General features: G+C 36.5%; 1 protein-coding gene across 1 annotated transcript in view; it reads left to right on the forward strand.

The window, feature by feature from the left end:
* Positions 1 to 1,578: 1,578 nt before the first annotated feature.
* LOC150099691 (anoctamin-8-like) overlaps positions 1,579 to 15,503 on the forward strand; it is a 416,071-nt gene continuing 402,146 nt past the window's right edge. Inside the window, exon 1 of the mRNA XM_090403618.1 lies at positions 1,579 to 1,977. Coding sequence (XP_090259744.1) covers positions 1,884 to 1,977 — 94 coding nt within the window. The 5' untranslated portion in view covers positions 1,579 to 1,883. The remainder of the gene's footprint in view (positions 1,978 to 15,503) is intronic.

Raw genomic sequence — 15,503 nt, forward strand, 5'->3', positions numbered from 1 at the left:
CGATGGTCAACTTATCGTAAAAGCAGCAAAACTTGTGAATATGTATGAAAAAGATCTGGCAGAAGAGTTACGGAATGAAATTCTTCACCTTAAAAGTGTTCATAAGATTTTTGGCATAGAAACAAGTACGATGAGACTTCTGATCGCAATTTATGACAAAAACCATAAACTATTCGCCATTAAACTATTTTGCACAATACCGGTTACTCTCTCTCCACATGAGAGATCATTCAGCAGACTGGCCAATTCATTGAAAACATGGCAAAGAAGCACAAGTAGCCAAGAACGACTTAATCACCTAGCAATTTTGTGCATCGAAAATGATTTGGTTAAGCGAGTTGATTTTACTGACATCATTGATAAATTTGCGTCGACAAAAGTTAGAAAATATACTTTGAAGTAATTTTGAATATTATTATTAGTTTGTATTATGTATACATGTATATTGGTATTTTTTAAAATAAATATTACTTTTGTGTTATCATTTAAACTAATTGATCCTAAACCTTGTAGACTGTAGAGCAATGCGTTGTCCTTAACCTGAGCGACAGGTAGGGGGACCCGCCAAAAATCCTGGTCTGGGGGGGCCATTTTCAGGATGTGGGGTCCAGGAACTACCCTATCGGAGCATTACTTACATTTCAAAATAAGCCAAGTTACTTGGCCGTGACAAGCCAGTGAACCTAACAAGCAAGGAAAAATGGGAAATAGTCAAATGCATGAATGTCCGCAACTACGGACACTTCTTTCAGACAGAAAAGAAAATAATAAAAACACACACTCTCTCTCTCTCTCTCTCTCTCTCTCTCTCTCTCTATGAGTCTTTGACTCCATGAGGTCTTGTTTAATAATAATAATAATAATAATAATAATAATAATAATAATAATAATATATATCTTTTTTTTTTTTTTTACTATAGCATTGAATGCAATATGAAGAAGAGAAAAGAACAAGAAAACATTATATTATAGGTTCCATTTTAATCATCACTGACTTAGAACTTTTTTCCCGTGAATTTTTTGAGCCAATCCCAGAGTTAATCGCTTTTCAGCAAAGGTAAGTTTTTTTTTTTTTTTTTTTTTTTTTTTTTTTTTTTAAGAGAACTATAAACCATCTACTTGCGGTTTTTAATTCTGCAAGGAAACATCATCTCTTTAAGAAAACTCTAAACTTTCGTGAGAGGTCCTCTCCAAAAGTCAGGACTAAAACAGTTTGCGAAATAAAAAGGCTAACGTTAGCAGATTTATTAATTCATTTTTTTTTTTTTTTTTAAAGTAAGAGGTATAGGAACTTTGTTTCCTCTTCAAATAAAAGCATGGGGAGAAAGGTGAGTACACGCGTTTCTGTATCAAGACATCCATAATTTTTTTCTTTAATAAAATAATAATTAAAGAGAGAAAAAAAAAAAACACCAACAAAATCTTATGACTTTATTTGCTTGCCTGAAAAAAAAAGTTCAGAGGCAGTGGATGGACAAGCTGGCGATTTGATGCTTCTCTGTATGAATTGGTAGCATTACTCTCTCTCTCACAAACATACACACTCGTGCTCACTCGCGCATACACACAGATCGAGTTTAACCATTGGAGGCTGGGTGTTCCTGTTCAGCTAGGTTTCTTGAAATAGTGAAAAGAAATTTTGTATAGTTATTCTATAAGTAACAATTATGAAGTTCGCCGATTTTGTTTCTAATATCAGGAAGTAGTTCAATTTTGCCACGAGTGGCATTTCAGTAGTGTTTTGTATAGATGATTTTACTCTCATAATACTAATGGGAATGTTTAATTTGTAGGAATTTCATTTCGTATGGAGTGGATTATTTATTTGATTTATTTTTTCGTAATTGAACTTGCATTTTCTCAATGAGATCCTAAAGGTCGATATGAGAGTTTCAAGTAGAATAGAAGCGCAAAATCGGAAGGAAGATAGTACTACCCGTAACCGTAAGAGAAGCAGCAGACTATCGCTTTCTTTTGGTAAGTAGTATATTTGACATCAGTGTTTTGTGTACCCGTGTTTGGTCAAATTAATTATTATTATTTATTATCATTATGGCTCACTAAAGCATGATATATATTTTGTTTTAATTTGTTCATTGTATCGTCAGCTTGTGCTTATGTTTTGTTTGAAATATGTGCTATAAAGGTTATTTTGATGATGTATGAAAAAATATTAGCAATTCGTTAGCTTAAATAGTGTAACTGATTGCCAATAATTATTTTTATTACATTGGTTAAGAACGAAATCAAAGGAATAACTTCTTATTCAGAATTCATAATCCCTTCCTCTATGCAGATGGCAGGGCTTTTCTGTTAGGAATCTTAGTTTTTCGACTTTTTCAGGTCGAAATCTGCCTGGTGAACACGGGCAATTGAAATATATAATTACACATATTCATAGTCGGATTTGCCCAAAACCACAATTTCTTTCACCTCATATATTTTCTGCTGAAGTGAATGTACTGTTTTTTTTTTTTTTTTTTTCATCATCCAGCACTTGTTTAAATCACAGTGATGAAACTCCTAATGAGGATGGATGATGGAAATAATCTCTCCCAATTTTTTTGGTAACAATCACAGAATCAGAGCCATTTCAGAGTAGTGTTTTGTATGTCATACTTCACTCAGAATCTAGGAATAGTATTTTTTGAAGAGTGCATTCTCATTTAATAATAACATGTTATAGAATTTATAAATGTGGGCTGAAACCATTTTTATGATAATTAGCATTTTTAATGTGAAACTTTTTTTTTTTTTTTTTTGCAAACTAGATCTTATAATGCACAAACATTCCAGGCTTTTAATAATTTAAATATGAAGTGTCTTACCATTCTCCCATATAAAGGTGCAAGGAGGACAATTTTGTTTTATCAATACCAAAACACAGTCCTGTGTGATTTCTTGCAAGAAAGAACTCATCTCACCTCTTCCTACTTTGATATACCCAGTTCTTTAGACAAAATCAGATTCTTTTCTTGGATTGATTTGACACATCGTGCCCATAGCCTTTAAAGAAAGACTTTGTCTGTTTCCACCATTCTTATTTGTTTACAAACATGAAATCTACTTGATTACAATGTTGTTTTCACATTTAAGATAGCACTGATCTGCTGGATGCTCCCCACCTGTAAGAAAAAAAAAGAAGCTTGATGCTATCCAGAAAAGGATAAACTGATTAACAGGTGATCCATCTCATAGACTCACTGAAAGCTTTCTTACACAAATGTTTTATTTTTGTTTCATCCCTTTTCTACATGTATTTTCACTGATGTTGTTTTGTTTAACTGGTTTCCATTATTCCTCCACTTTCCTCTGAGTCTGTCAAAGCACTTCAAACCTTCCAAATATCTCATTCTTCTCTTCTTTCATTCCTTCTGCTCTTAATCTTTTCCTGAAATGCCACAGTTTCCAGTTATATTAATAGTGTGTTCTTTCTTCATGCGACTAACTATCCTATAATGCACAGCAGACCTCCTTTGGGCAAGTATATTGCTATGACACTGATGTTATTTTTGCAGTCAAAAACAACATAGTGCATACAATACAAGTATGTAAAATATGCAAGCTCAGAAGATTGGGTTTAAAAACAAATCATACATAAAAAATAAATAAATAAACAAAAAAGAACTCTGACTGTATGTGTACAAGCATTTAATTTTAGCATTTTCCTTATATAAAAGAATATATAGAAGTATAAAAGTATATAGTATACTGTTTTATGTGTTAACCTTCGGCTAGTGGTGGTGATGTTTGTGTTTGGGGGAAATCAATGTGACTATGCCAGTTATAAGATAAAATATATTCTTGTTTTAATTCTTTACCCAGGTATAAATAAATAAGATTCGTACATGAAGCGTCTTCATGACTGGACCATTTGTATAATAGAGGCTGTTGGCTTCACATCAGTTCTCTTAGTATCCCATAATGCATAGTATCCATTGGAAAAGTATATTGCTATGCATTATGAGAAGGGGTCACTACTCAGACTGGTTTTGACCTTTATTGAGGTCTTATCAGTGAGAGCTCAACCCAGGAAAATACTGAAAAAAAAAAACAGGAAAAAAAACTTTTCATGACTATGTAGTTCTGGTGCATAACAGGGTGATCCATCACTCAGTGAGTCCCCTTTAGCATTAGAATTGACTGTAGATGTTGACTTCATATCAATTCCTTTACTATCCTATAATGCACAGCATACCTCCTGATTTTATTAATGATATTTGTTAATATCATTAACGCCTGAAATTTGTTAATGATAGCAGAGGAATTGTGTCCTTCAAGAGCAGAAGTGGAAAATAGTAGTGCGTGTGAAGAATAACTGCATAGACAAGGAGGTTAATAGGAAGAAACAAGTATCTAAAGATAATAGGGTTGCTTTATATGGTGATACAATCATTAAAGGTGTGGTAAATAAGATATGTTTTCTTATTTACCACAGAAAGTAAGTTGCATAAGATATGTTTTCCAGGTGGTACAATAAAACAAATATCAGAGCTTTGCATAGAAGAAAGGAACAGGAGTCAGAATTAGTGGCAGTGGTGGGTATAAATGGCAAATAGTGAGACAAAGAATATGGAAAGGGATTGGAAGAAGTTGCAGGAAGCGAAGAATAAATAGGTCATTGGGAAAGTGATTAATTTGTTGCCCAGATATGACAGTAGTGAATTGAGAAGGAGAGCAGTGATACTGAATGACAAGATGTACTGAGAATGACAAGGCTGTATTGTGTCAGGCAGAGAGTGTTCTATTTGTGAATGTATGGAGTGAATTTGAAGGGAAGGTAGAATGGTTCAAAGCTGATGGAATGCATTTGAATGAGTTTGGTGTTGGTCATTTGGCGCAATTGTTTTTTACTAAGAGTACATAGGGTTCATATTAAATTAATACTGCTAAGAGTGGTTGAGAAGCAGGTTGAGAAAGACAGGAAGAGGATGGATACAAAGATGAGGAACTGATTATAGCAGGGCATAGTAATGCAGTTTAAAATGATGGGGATGATAATAATATGAATGAAAATCAGATGCAGGATCAGGGAAACAGGAATGGTCAGAATGAAGAAGAGAGTACAGAATGGTGGTATTGATGAGATGGCCTCAAAGAGTGGAGAATTGTTATGTTGTATACTAATGTATGGAGTCTCAGAAATAAAGGGGCTGAATTTGTAGCATTGATTGAATAAGTACACCCAAAGATAATTGGCATAAGTGAAACTTGACTGAGGATGATATACTGTCAGGACTTGAAATGGTAGGATATAACATTTTCCAAAAGGATAGGAAGGTGAAGAGAGGAGGGGAAGTATTGTTAATGATAGCAGAGGAATTGTGTCCTTCAAGAGCAGAAGTGGAAAATAGTAGTATGTGTGAAGATTTCGAAGCTATTTGGTGTGAAGTTGAGATCAGTTGAATAGCATATCTTATAGGATGTTTATAAGCCAGGGATTGTAGAGAGCACTGATTGTGAAATATTTAGACAAATTAGTTGGGCAAGTGAAAAGAGAATAATCCAAATGGGAGATTTTAATTATAGGAATGTGAATTAGAAAGAAGAGATATTGTATGGTAACAGGGAGAATGAATTTATTAAGTTTTTGCAGAATAACTATTTAAAGCAGCATGTGATGGATGCAGCACAAGGTTTATCGGTATTAGATTTAGTAATAACTCATAGGACGGCGCATCAACACTACCATCTGTTTGTGAAAGTGATCATGAGTTATTAGTTTGGAAGGTAGTCAAACAGGAAAAGGTTGTTAACAAGGTCTATCTTCTTCTTCTTCTTCAGCAGCTTCTCCCACTTAAGTGGGGTCACTTTTGATGATGAGTCTCCTCCACATCCTCCTGTATTGGGCTGTCACCACATCCAAGTTCTTCATCCTCAAGTTCTCTTCTACCAGCTCCCCCCACCTCTTGTTTGGCTGCCCACGCATCCTCCTTCCTTGCACATCCATCTGCATGACCCTTCTTCCCACATATTCGTCCTTCCTCCTCAAGTTCTCTTCTACCAGCTCCCCCCACCTCTTGTTTGGCTGCTCACGCATCCTCCTTCCTTGCACATCCATCTGCATGACCCTTCTTCCCACATATTCGTCCTTCCTCCTCATCACATGACCAAACCATCTCAACCTTGCCTCCTATATCTTTGTTCCTAAGTTCGTAACTTTCACTGTTCCCCTCACATAGTCATTTCACAGACAATCCTTTCTGGTCGTACCGCACATCCACCTAAACATTCTCATCTCTGCTACTTCCATCCTGCTGATGTTATGTTTCCTCAGGGCCACAATTTCTATAGCATACGTCATAGCTGGCCTCACTACTGTCCTATAGAATTTGCCTTTCAGATTGATCGGCACCCTCTTATCGCATAACACTCCAGCCATCTCCCTCCAGTTCCTCCAACCTGCTTGTATCCTTGTATCCCAGTTCCTTCTCAGCTCCTCCATCTTCTGCCACTGTTGAACCTAACTATCTAAAGTCCCTCACCTTCCTGATGACATTTCCTTCCAGCTCCAGATCTGTCTCTTGGCCGCCACCTACTGTGCAACACATATACTCTGTCTTACTTCTGCTCAGTCTCATACCTCTCTCTCTTCCACTACTTTTCTCCATCTTTCCAGTTTAGTTCCCGCTTCTTTTCTTGAATCTGCACACAGCAAGATGTCATCTGCATACAACATTGTCCAAGGTGCATCTTCTCTCACCTCCTCCGTCACCACCTCCATCACAATGTTAAACAGAAACGGACTTAATGCTGATCCTTGATGCAAGCCAACTGTTACTTGAAAACTTTCTGTCGGTCCCAGACAGGTCCGAACACTTGTCTTCACATTTCTGTACATCTCCCGCACCAACCTGACATATTTCTCCGGAACCTTCTTCTCCCTCAGACACCTCCAGATTTCTTGCCTTGGCACTCTATTGTATGTTTTCTCCAGATCAATAAAAGCCAGATGTAGCTCCTGTTATTTCTCTCGAAACTTTTCCATCAGCTGCCATAACCCAAAGATAGCATATGTTGTTGATCTACCAAGCATGAAGCCAAATTGTTCCTTTGCAATCTCCACCTCCTTCCTCAATCTACCATCAAGAACCCTTTCTAGGATCTTCATTGTGTGGGACATCAACTTTATTCCTCTGTAATTTTTACAGTTTTGTGCATCCCCTTTACTCTTGTAGATGGGGACAAGAGTACTCTCCCTCCATTCCTCGGGTATATTTTCCTGTTGGCAAACTTTCATGAACAGGTCCCATAGCAGGTCAATTCCCTCTTCCCCCAGTGCCTTCCATGCCTTCACTGGAATCCTTTCGGGGCCCACCGATTTTCCATTCCTCATCTTCTTCGTGGCCTCCGTCACTTCCACTCTACTGATGTTCTGCACCATCCTCTCAGAAGGCTGCCCATCTTCTCTGTGAGTCCTTGCATTTTCCTCATTCAAAAGTCCCTCAAAGTATATTCTCCATCTGTTTCTTATGTCCACATCCCTCCATAACACTCTTCCTTCAGCATCTTTGATCTGCCTCACATGTAAGATGTCCTTTGCTGCTTTATTTCGACATTTCGCTAGTTGGTAAATTTTTCTCTGTTCTTCCTTTGTTTCTAATTGATCATACAGATCTTGATATGTCATGGCCTTTGCCTGTGCCACAACTCTCTTGGCTTCTTGCTTTCTCTCTCTCTCTCTATACACCTCTCTGTCCTCTTCCACTTTTGACTCATCCCACTTCTGCTTTGCCTTCCTCTTAGATGTCACTGCCACTTGTACATTATTATTCCACCACCAACCCTCCTTCTGCTCTCTAATCTTTCCAGATGTCTCACCAAGTACCTCGATTGCACTGCTCAGGATTACTTTTGAATTATGTTTCCACCAATCTTGTACACTTTCCAGTCCATCCGAAATCCTCTAACGCCCTCTCCCTAAAACGATTCCTCACACTCTCTTTTTTTTACGCAAAACCACTTAATTGTTTTCATCCCATGGCTTCCAGAGGTTCTTATCTTCGATCTTATTTTAAAGTCTGCACACAGCAGTTGGTGTTGCTGTGCCACTTGATCTGTTGGAATTACTTAACAATTTGTCACAACCTTAAGATGTTTTCTTCTAGTCAAAATGTAATCAATTTGTGAACTGTTGTTACCACTCATTTGATGTTATCAAATGTTCTTCCCTCTTGTAGAAAAACGATTGCCAGATCAAATGCTACTGCAAAGTCCACAACCCTCTCTCCTTCCTGGTTCATCATTCCCACTCCGTGGCCACCATGCATCCTTTCACAGTCTCTATTCTGTCTCCCTACGTGTCCGCTCAAGTCTCCTCTGACAATCACCATCTTCTTTTCTTCTAGTTCCCTCATTTCTTCATCTAACACGTTCCATAACTCATCTTTCTCCTCTGCTGTACATGCAACTTGCGGCGCATATACACATAATACGACCACCCGGTCTTCTCCAAGACCCAATTTCATTTGCATGATCCTGTCGTTCCTTCTACCTGCTTCCAATACTTTGCCCTTCATTCTGCCACACACCACAAGGTCTATATGTGGATCAATAAGGTGGGTGATTATGAGAAGTTCCAAGGTCAACTAGCTTCAATACATTGAGTTGACACTTTGTGTAGAAAAGATGTTGATAGCGCATGGGAAAGGCAGTATCTAACACAAGCAGTGCATAACCATATACCAAGAGTTAAGCAAATAAATAGAGTAGAAGTGAGTAGGAGTAGGTGGATGAGCAGTGAAATCAAGCATGCAGTGTTACAAAAGGAGTTGTTATAGAGGAAGTACAAGACAGTTTGCAGTGAACAGATGCAAGAAGAATATAAACAGCAGGCCAGAAAAAGAAAAAAAGTAGAATATGAGAGGAGATTGGTGAATCCAAGATAATCCAAGGGAATTTTTCTTGCAATTTAAAAAATAATTATGGCAGGTTGATACACGTGAATAGTTATGATAGCAGAGTAACCATAGCAAATGATATAGTGGAATTATTTAGCAGGGTATGTCATAGTGATATGAATGATGCAATGCAACATGAAGATGGGAGGCAAGGATTAGGAGAATTAAAGGTGTATCAGAGGAGTATTAAGTGTTGCTTTGGGTAGATGTTAATAAGGCTGTTGGAATGGATGATATATCAGCATGTATTTTTAAAGAATATGCAAAAGAGTTGGCAAAAGAAGGCAATATAATACCTCTCCACAAGCATGGTTCTAGAACAGAAGTTTCCAATTATAGACTGGTCTGTATATCTGCAGTTGTGATGAAAGTGTTGGAGAAATTGGTTACAAATAGAATATAGGATTGGGTTGATGGACATAGATTCTCTATGATGGTCAGCATGGGTTTGCAAAGGGCGAGTCTTGTTTTAGCAGTCAGCTTGCATTTTATAAGGTGACAAATGCGTTAAATATGGGTGATTTTCTTGAACTTTGCAAAGGCGTTCGATAAATTATCACCTGGCAGATTGGTATATAAAGATGGGATTTGATAACAGGGTGGTTAGATGGATTGAAGATTGCTTTTCTGAAAGATACCATCAAGTTGCATATGATAGAGCAGTGTTTCAGTGGCATGCCTCAGGGTTCTATTCTTGGACCTCTACCATTTAACTTATTTGTTAATGATATTTCATGTGGATTGATTGGGGATCTTCAAATGTTGCCAATGATGCAGAGTTATGTAGAATTATCATTAATAGTGCCGATGTTAATTCCCTACGGGAACATTTGAATAGACTTTTAGCTTGGACAAATGAGTGGGGTTGCAGTTTTAATATTAATAAATGCAAGGTATTACATTTTGGGATACAGCGATATAAGACTACATACCATATTGGTGGAACTGTATTTTAGGAAGTGGATGAAATTCAGGATCTTGGAGGGCACATCACAAGTGTTGCAAAGACTGCACATCTTATTGCTGCTATAATTTATTATAGCAGCAATACTTTTTAAAGTACATTGACAGGTGGGGTGGTGGTGGAGCCTCTATATAAGGCATTGGTCAGACCACAACATGGACTATTATGCTCAAATTTGGTTGGTTAGTTTTCATTGTGATGTGGAAACACTAGAGAGGGTCCAAAGATGAATGACCAAAGTGATATCAGGACTCAGGAGTGTTGGTTATGAGGAGCATAACCAACACTCCAGAGGTAATGTGGATTACAGAGGTTGGTGGATAGGAGGAAAAGAGGAGACATGATAGAGACCTTCAAGTTAGTTAAGGGATTATACCATATTAATAGAGAATCTTCTGAAGCAAGGCATCATTACTGCTGAGCTGATCTGGTTGTTTGTGGATGCACAGCAAATTATACTGATTTGCATGGATCTACTGTTCAACTCTGCCTGGAAATGCAGAGAATCCCATCAATGTGTATGACATTGATGGGATTGCTGATAATCTCTTACGTCCAAAAATGTATCATGTTACATTTTGCAACATTGAACAAGCAATCTTTATTCTTCTCCTCAGATGTCTCTGTCTATTTAGATCTTTCTGTAGTATTTTTTCATTATCTTCATTTACTATTGCCTTCTCCCGTTTTGTATTATCATCATCATCATCATCATGCAATTAGGTATTCCCCTTCATATCATTCTCAGTATTATTGATATGCAAATCAGTATCCGTGGTCCAGGCACAATGCCCTGTTGCATACCACTGGTCACTTGCCTTTTATTTATATAATAATAGATTTCTGTATGGTATCTTATCAGATGTCTGTGCAAAGTCTAGTGGTATCATGGTATCATGATACCACTGGTATCATCTTTCTTATCTAATTCAGCTGCTACTATAATACAGTATTATAGAAAATGAGTAATTTATTAAGGCAAGACCTCCCTTCACAAAATTGTGCTTCTCCCATATAGCATCATTTCCACCCATCCTGTAGACTAGTGGTTCCCAACCTTTTTCCACTTGTGTACCCCCTTTTAAACACATTTCTATAAATTGTACCCCTTGTTTTTAAAATAGCTGTTTTTAAATACTGACACTTTTGTTCAGTGCCTATCTTAATGTAAAATAGTGGTTTACTTGTTTTTCTGCCATTACTGATTATTTTTCGTGTACCCCTGAATGGCCCAGCAAGTATCCCAGGGTGTACACGTACCACCGGTTGGGAATCGATGCTGTAGACCTTGGTTTGAATACCATATTATCTGGTCTCATATGGTGGTGACAGAGATTTTTCCATGTAAAACGCAGGTATTTCATCTTTCAAAAATGCAAATCAGCCAGAGAACATAGTTGGTTAAGACATAATAAGAAATGCTAGCCTGGTTAGCCGAGTGGTTAGCGTATCCACTCTCCAGCCAAAAGGCTGTGGGTTCGAATCCTGCCTGGGCATGGATGTTTGTGATTGTCTGTGAAAATACTAGTGGTGGTTGTGGGTGGTAGATGGCGTTTGTGTAAATGATAATGGTAGTTGCGATTCATTGTAGTTGGTGGATTTGAGTAGTGGAGACAGAGTTGTAGAGTAGGTGCCCTCCCTCAATGAGCCTTTGGATTCCCAGGAGGTATCATGTAATAATAATAATAATATGCCATCAAAACTTGAGTTTGCTTCTACTGTGATTCTAACCAAACAACCTCTATTTTATTCTTTACTTTGCATGCCATTGACAGTGATTTTTACATATTATTTTAAGAATGAATCTTAAGTATGTTCTTAACTTCTAAATATGTTTTCTCTTGACTTTTTGAACTCCTCAGTTTGTTGGCAGAACGTGCCTGTCTGCCAAAGCAATCAAGGCCAGACGGGAATTGTTCATGGAGGTCTAAGTATGTGGTTTGCAATATCTTGCTGTGTACTATATTAATAAAAAAATTATCATTCTTGACTGGTATACCGTATATAATGTTGTCTATATGCAGTATATATAGTCTGGTTGAAGAAAGAAAGTTGGGAAAGGGAAAAAATTGTAGTGTGCTATTTTTTTCCACCTACCCAGGATAGTAAAAGTAAAGTAGTTAAAACATTTATGGATCCATCAGTTTCACATTACTGCCAGAATGTAATAACTTTGCTTATGGTTATGTAAAGACCAAGTGATTTTACTTAAATTGGATATTTATTATATGAATATGCTAAAGTACTTCATGTTAATTATTTAAATACATCTCTATTTAACAGCATATTTGTTGAATTTGAGTGTTGAAACAATAAAAAAAAAAGTCAGATAATATTAGATTAATTCGTTGTAATTTAACTATTCATAATAATTATTGGTTAGCTTCCCAAGGTCATTTGTTTTTATAATTTGACCTATTTAAAGTCTTTAAGTGGAATATTATGCCCACACAATTAATACTAGTTAAAATAATCAGAAAGATAATTTGTCATTCATTCCTTTAATGAATTTTATTAATGAAGCAGAACGAGCCTGTCTGCCAAGGCATCAAGGCCAGATGGGAATTGTTCATGGAGGTCTAAGTATGTGGTTTGCAATGTCTTGCTGTGTACTGTAGGCTGTATTTTATTAATAAAAAATTTTTTTATATCTAACATCTCCAGACCACACTCTGCTCTTTTTTTTTTTTTAAAAAAAAAGAAAAAAAATTTATATATATAGTAGTAGTAATAGGGGAGAAAAAGCCCAACCACCATCTTCATGAGAGATTGCTAACTCACTTTCCCTAGAAAGGTTTCTCACATGAGATTCATTCAAAGGATGCATTTATATCATCGTTCAGCTGTTATTTCTACATTCATTAATTATATTTGTATAATTAATGAAAATAAACCAGCTCATTATTAACATCAGACTTCCATGCAGTCAGATGATTTTTTGCTGGAGGCACAGTCAGGGCCGTCGGCAGGTTAGATCGTGCCCTGAGGCAAACAATTAAATATCCCCTCTGATGGATTATAAGACAAAAATATAAGAAAATCTCTAATTGCTATTTTGTTTTTATTACAAGAGAAACATTAATGCAAAACGATTATATAATAATATTAATTAAATGTTTGCTCTACAGGGATATCACTATTGATATCGTCTCTATTGATAAAGTTGCTAGACCAACCAATCTTTCTTGGGTCACTGCTGTTTGCAAATAATTTTTGATCAGTTTAAGCTTGAAAAAACTTCTTTCCGCACTTGCTGAGCTAAGAGGAATCGTTAGCATAGCGACAGCACCCCTACTGCAGTATGGCTGAACGAGCGCCCTTATTAAGCCACGCCGTGAGGCAGGCTGCCTCTATGCTACACGTTGCCGACGGTGCTAGGCACAGTGTTGCACACAGAGCTCATGAAACTGTGCTTTAATCTCACTCCATGTGTCTGCATCATTCACCACAGTGTCAGGCAATTCATTCTACTCCTGAATCATTTGCCATGCAAAGAACCTGCTCCTTATTACCTTGCTCACTCTCTCTATACAGCCTCTTGTTCCACCAACTTCCTCCCATTCTGTGAAAAATTTCTTCCACATTACCCTGGTAACAACCCTTTACCAACTTTAATGATTCAATCATATCTCCCTTCTCTTCCTTCAGTGTACAAAGCTTTGCATATTCTACATTCTAAAGACTAGTTACAACCTTAGTCAATCTTCTCTGGACCCTTTCTAAGATATCTTAATTGCCATTAAAACCAGATGACCAATAAATCAAACCATATTAGCACAATAATATGAGGCTTCAAGGCCTTATACAATAGATTGATCCATAATTTTTTTTTTCCCTGCATGTTAAGGTCCTCCACATCATTGCCACAATTTAATGTGATGACCTCACAACTTGTGCATTATGATCCCTGAACTTTATGTCCACCAACACCACTCCCCAGACCTCCTTCAAAATTTCCTTACCCAGTGTAATTTCGCATCCCATCATTGCCTACCAAATTTCAGAACCTTACACTTCACAACACTGAATCGATAACTCCACTTACTTGTCCACATATACAATCTATTCAAGTCCAGTAAGGCCACAACATTTGCATGATTGCTCATCATACTCTCCAATTTTGCATCATTTGCAAAAACAGCAAAAACCCTTCCCAATATCATTAATATGCAAGTTAAACAAGAGTGCTATAAACAAATTAAAAGTGCTGTAACTTTCCTCTTTCAGGCTACAGCAGTCCTATGCAAATTTGCTGATACCTATCTGGCAGCCAGTCATCTATGCAACTCACTAATCTAGTATCCAATCCTATCCTCTAATTTAGTTACCAACTTGTCTGGTAGTCCAATTATGTATTACAGTTAAGTAATAATTGTAAGTTCTATTGGAAATGTATTTGATCGAAAACCATGTTTTTTAATAATTTAAAAGATCAAGCATTAAAACAACAACAACTATGAAACCTTGGATAATAAAAGAAACCATCTAATTTTAATATTATGATTCAGATTAGATTTTGAATTTGAAATTTCAAAATGTGATGACCTCAGATGCCTCTACATCTGAGGTCATTTGCAGAGCAAGAAAGTGACTAATAAGTGAGCGCAGGCAAACTCAATGATTTTCAATATTGTACTTGGAATAGTCTTCCGGACTCGTATCATGAGTTGAAAAAATTTGCATTTGGTGTTCTTAGTATCTTCGGGTCTACATATTTATGTGAGCAATCGTTTTCTAACATGAATTTCATTAAATGTAAATTGAGGAGCCAAATTACTGATGCCAACTTGGAATCGTGCCTTAAATTAAAAACGACTAGTTACAAACCAGACATACAGAAACTTTGTAAGGAAATGCAAGCTCATTACTCGCACTGATTCAAACTAATGAGAGCAATTTTTTGTGTGATTTTTTCTTCATTTAATAAAGATATAATTAATATTATAACTTATTATATATTACTATAATATTACTTTAAATTTTCCTTATTTGAAAAAAAATATATATTTATATCTTTCGAATAATTTTTAAATTGTTGTGAGGGATAGGTAAGTCTGATCTAGAGCAACATTATGTATATCTGTTTATAAGCAGCTTATATGAAAGCATTGTGGAACTGAGTCAAATTAGTAAGGAACCTCTAGTGTAGAGTTAGAAGTCTACTGTACATTAAAATTTAAGAATGCAGTACATATTTTTTCTGTAACTAGAGACTTGGAGCATCCTGCATAGGGAAGGTGCAAGAACAATAATGTTTCTATATGCTGGCCTGTTTTGATGTATGTGGTTCCCACCCATGAAAGGTTATTAGTAAACCTATAGTATGTTTGTATTTGTACCATGTGTGTGCACTAAGGATTTTTTCCCCCCATTTTTATCAATTATATATATATATATATATATATATATATATTGTAATTTTTTAAATTTATTTTTACACAGTCTAGAAACCCTGTTCTAGAGACCAAATGGAACTTTTTCAAGCCACTGCAGGGGTGGTGGTCTCACACTGGATGATGAAATTCATCTCCCACCTAAAAAAAATTTCTGACGAGTATGATTTTCTGAGTAGTTAGCATGTCCACTCTCAAACCAACATGCTGCGGGTTTGAATCCCACGATGGGCACGAATATATGTG

Source organism: Typopeltis vanoorti, chromosome 14, assembly GCF_054136105.1.
Source record: "Typopeltis vanoorti isolate ZY-2024b chromosome 14, IOZ_Tvanoo_1.0, whole genome shotgun sequence".
In the NCBI taxonomy this organism is placed as follows: Eukaryota; Metazoa; Arthropoda; class Arachnida; order Uropygi; family Thelyphonidae; genus Typopeltis; species Typopeltis vanoorti.